A 4,704-nucleotide genomic window follows, 5' to 3' on the forward strand; every position below is an offset into this window, starting at 1 on the left:
ATAATGAAATAAAACAATCTCTGTTTGATTCTGCGCTTCTGTCCTAAATACATAATCTTCACTTAGACTCCCCCCCCCCCAAATAAATAAGTATAGCTACTCATGCTCCCAGGAAGGATTGCTCCTTCAGCATCTGTCCCACTTCATGCTGTATGTTTGTTTTGTTTTGTTTTAAAAAAACACTCTACATGACATTTATTACATGGTGATTTAAGTTCTTTTGCTGTAATCCCCCCCTTCTCTTAAATAGCTGCATAGAAATTGTAGACTCAGAGCTTGGCTTATAACATACACCTTAAAATAAGGTTTGGGAATGTGGAATAACAACATGTTGGGATACCTTTCTTTAAAACAAACAAAGAAACATGAAAAGCCCCATGAAGATATTACAACCTACATTTTATAGCCTTGGGACTGGAAGAGTGATTAGAAGCATACGACAATAATAAAGCAGAATTAGCCTGAATTACATGAACCCTGAAAAAAACACAACATGTAAATGAGGTACACTGAAACTATATTTAGAGCATCAGAATGAAGCATTATTAACATGTGTCCTGTGGGATCTAAAATGTATTATCAGGAACAACTTCTCTGTGAGACCCACCTGGCCCTCCTACCAATTTAGAAAGTCCTGGTTGGCATCAAGTTTGAAAAAGAGAGAGAGAGGAGAGATGTCAAATTGCAGTAGAGATTGTTCTCTTAGGCTAATACATTTCAAACCATGTGCCTCTTCTTGAAAATCAGCTTAAAAGTAACCTTATATACAACCCAGTTCATTGAAGCAATGATAAATGTCATAAGTGAATCAGCATCTCACATCCCACTCATCACTTGCTGCTGGGACCACTATACCCCATAAATGATTCTTAGGGCATATTGACTATTTTGATCACAGCTAAGCTCTGGGATATTTTCAAGAACTGAGCAGGGTGCTCACATGAACACCACTACCTAAATGGTTGCAGACAAAATGGCTTATTGAGCAACATATGGAAAGGTAGTAATGACAGTGTGTGTGTGTGTGTGTGTGTGTGTGTGTGTGTGTGTGTGTGTGTGGGAACTAAAAAAATGGGAATACACACACACACCCCAAAATAATAATAAAGATTTATTTCTAGCCCGCCCTATCACAGACAATCCGGGTGGGTTAAACAGTAAAATACATCAAAGTTACAATAAAATCCAAGAAGAAAACAATCCCTATATCCACCCCCATTCCCAATGCTAAAACAGACATAGTATAAAAGCATTACAAACTGTAAAAACATTAAAACATTCAACTAAAATTTGGAGGAAAATAAGCAGATGAGGAGACATTTTTCATAATCGTGATCATGTTCATGTCATGTTCGTATCCAGATCTATATCTATATTTCTATATCTATATCTCTATATCTGGAGAGGGGTAACTAAGTTGGAAAGGCCTGCTGGAAGAGATCTGTCTTGAGTGCTTTCTTAAAAGCTGTCAGAGTAGAAATGTAGCGGTTCTCCTCCGGCAAGTCGTTCCATAATTTTGGAGTAGCAGTAGAGAAGGCCCTCTGGGAAACTGATGTTAGCCTAGATTTTTTTAGGCTGCAATAAATTCTTCCTAGAGGACCTTAATGTGTGGGACGGATAATACGGAAGAATATAATCCAGGCTACCATGAAAAATAAATCAGGTATCTACTTACTAGTCTGTGTAGGTATAGTTAAGCCACATTTTATATAACTTTGTTTATAAGAAGTGCTAATCACTTGCCTACAGAGAGCAGGTAGGAGGGTGAGATTATTTGCCAAAGAAATGTCAGTGAGTGAAATCAAAGTGCCTGTATTTTTTTAATGGACAATAATAACCTCTTCTAATTATTGTGTGGAATGTACTGCTCTCTTGTTTCGTATGGAAGAACAAAAATAAAACACTCAAATATGGAGTATTAACTCTTTAAGAAGCCTGAAAACTGGTGTGAAATGCAAATGGATTGTTTTATATATATGTGTGTATATATATACAGTGGACCCTTGTTATACGCTGGTGTTTGGTTCCAAGATCCCCCATGTATAACAAAATCTGTGTATGCTCAAGTCCCATGAAATATAATGACATAGCAAAATGGTGTCCCTTAGAAAAAATGGAAAATCAAGGTAAATTTATACTTTTTTGGAACATTTTCAAACCGTGTATGTTTGAATCTGTGTATAAAAAATCAGTGTATAAGAAAGGCCGACTGTGTGTGTGTGTGTGTGTGTGTGTGTGTGTGTGTGTGTGTGTATAACAATTCTAAACCACCCAACAGCTGAAAGTCTCTTGGGAAGTTTCCAGAATAGAAATGCTCTTGAAAATAGTAAAACTTTAAAAATTTAATTTGTTTTTAACAGCTAAATTGTTTTTCAGAATAATATCAGAATAATAAATTATTTTTGGAATACTTTCTTTCTAATTAAATTTTTATTGAGTTTTTACAATAAAACATAAAGTCTGTAGAACAATGACAACAACTAACTAACTAACTAACTACAATGACCAAGGGTATGCATCTGATGAATAGTTATTCTGCTGCAGAATTAAAAAAATTAGTTCTCAGCAAGAGCCAGAGAGTCTGGTTTGTCAAGATGTAGAGTGTCAGTTCAGAGGTCCATGGATGAAGCAGGAGGTTGGATCCGGTGGGAATGATGATTAACATAGTCAATAAAGATTATCCAATCTTCTCGAAACGTGTCATGCCTTTTGTGGCCAATGCAAAACCTTGTTGTAGCAGACAATTTCTCTATCAACCTCATTCCCCAAATTCTAGACCACCTGTTCTCAATGGAGAGGTCACCTGATTTCCAACATTTGGCTACTTCTAATCTGGCAGCAGTAATAAGAAAAAAATATCAGTTTCCTATGTTTCAAGTTAGAATTACTTTTAACAAATATAGAAAACAAAAGCAAAAGCAAAATTGGACAGAAATTTACGGTTTAATCAATGATACATGAAATTTGAAAGAGGACTGCATCCCAGGATTTTCTCACTTCTCATTTATTCTGGAGGCCATAATAGAGATAAATATTTTTCCATCTTGATTAAAGAGTGCAATAGGATGGAAAGATTTAGTTTCTAGGCATTCCACTTTGGTTTTTGGAATTGAAATTATTCGGGTTTTAAGCCAATTTGTCATCATAGGAGCATTATTAAGAAAAGAGTTACAAAGAGCAAAAAGATGGTGTGAAATTTGGTCAAATAACAATTTGTAAAATTCACCAGAGAAGCCATCTGGGCCTGGACTCTTATTCTGTTTCAGCTTGGATATTGTCTTTATATCCAGAAAAAAATTCTAACAATTTTTTGGTAACATTTAAATCAAGTGAGAGACAATACAATGCAAGCCACCATCTGTAGATGACCAGCAAAAGAAAACATCTACGAAAACAATTATTTAGGAGAGTAAGCCTGAGGGCAGGGAACCGTCCAATTAAAAAAATTGTATGCACAGCGCTGTGTAAATTTACAGCGCTTTATAAATAAAGGATAAGAGCTTGGAGGAAGCGGCGGCGAAGGCCATGGCATTTAAAGATACTGGGAAAGCCCCTGTGGAACAGGAGGTAGCAATTCATCGTATCAGAATCACCTTGACAAGTCGTAATGTGAAGTCTCTAGAAAAGGTCTGTGCAGATCTGATCAGAGGTGCTAAGGAGAAGAACTTAAAAGTGAAAGGACCAGTTCGCATGCCCACCAAGACTCTGCGAATCACTACAAGGAAAACACCATGTGGTGAAGGTTCCAAAACCTGGGATCGTTTCCAGATGCGTATTCACAAGCGTCTCATTGATTTGCACAGTCCTTCAGAGATAGTTAAGCAGATCACTTCTATCAGTATTGAGCCTGGTGTAGAAGTTGAAGTTACTATTGCCGATGCTTAAATGATTTCCATCTGCTTCAATAAAAATTGAGAATAACTTTTTACCTTTAAAAAAAAAATAAAGGATAATAATAATAATAATAATAATAATAATAATAATAATAATAATGCCTATACAGTGCACCCCCGCCGTATGTCGGTGCACCATATGCAGCTTTAAGCATACGCTAAAGCCACACATTTGGCAATCAAATAAATGGTGTGTGTGCCCATGGTGTGTGCACCATGCTGCGCTGTGAGCACATACCTCAATATTTGCAAAGGGGCATGAGCATACATGGGATTTCCCTTATGTGGGAGGCCCGAAATGGATCCCCCGCATGAGGGAAGGGCCTGCTGTATATACATATTGATATGTTTGCTAAACTTGCAGCTTTTCCACAAGTGGCATCAAAAGCAAGTTGACACAAAAGCAAGTGTCATTACTCCTTCCTGTGGAGGAAATTCTGGGATTTGTCATTTGGTGAGGTATTCAGCCTGCTCTGTCAGAGAGCTTCGGTCCCTCACCAAACTAAATCCCAGGATTCTGTAGGATAGAGGCATGACAGTTAAAGTAGTATCAAATTGCTTTACTTCTGCAGTGTACATTCTAGCACCTTTGTTTTAACATGTTTTATTCACAGTTGATTTGTTTACGAGTTAGTTTGAAATGCAATTACATTGCTGAACACTGAGGTATTATAATGAAAATTGTTTCCCATGAAACAATTTAAGGTATTAAATCCAAATGCAAGTTTGAAAGGACTGATTTTCAAAGGTACAAGGAAAGTGCAGGCTGGGATCCTATAGTGAGTTCCAAATAGATTAGAGCCCTTGAATT

The 4,704-nt window shown here is 36.9% G+C and overlaps 1 protein-coding gene across 1 annotated transcript; it reads left to right on the forward strand.

The window, feature by feature from the left end:
- The first annotated feature begins 3,497 nt into the window (after positions 1 to 3,497).
- Positions 3,498 to 3,947, forward strand: LOC121922719 (40S ribosomal protein S20). Its single transcript, XM_042452451.1, has one exon. The coding sequence runs from the start codon at positions 3,526 to 3,528 to the stop codon at positions 3,883 to 3,885; it is 360 nt and encodes a 119-aa protein (XP_042308385.1). The 5' UTR covers positions 3,498 to 3,525; the 3' UTR covers positions 3,886 to 3,947.
- Positions 3,948 to 4,704: the final 757 nt, after the last annotated feature.

This window comes from Sceloporus undulatus, chromosome 2 (genome assembly GCF_019175285.1).
Source record: "Sceloporus undulatus isolate JIND9_A2432 ecotype Alabama chromosome 2, SceUnd_v1.1, whole genome shotgun sequence".
Lineage (NCBI taxonomy): Eukaryota > Metazoa > Chordata > Lepidosauria > Squamata > Phrynosomatidae > Sceloporus > Sceloporus undulatus.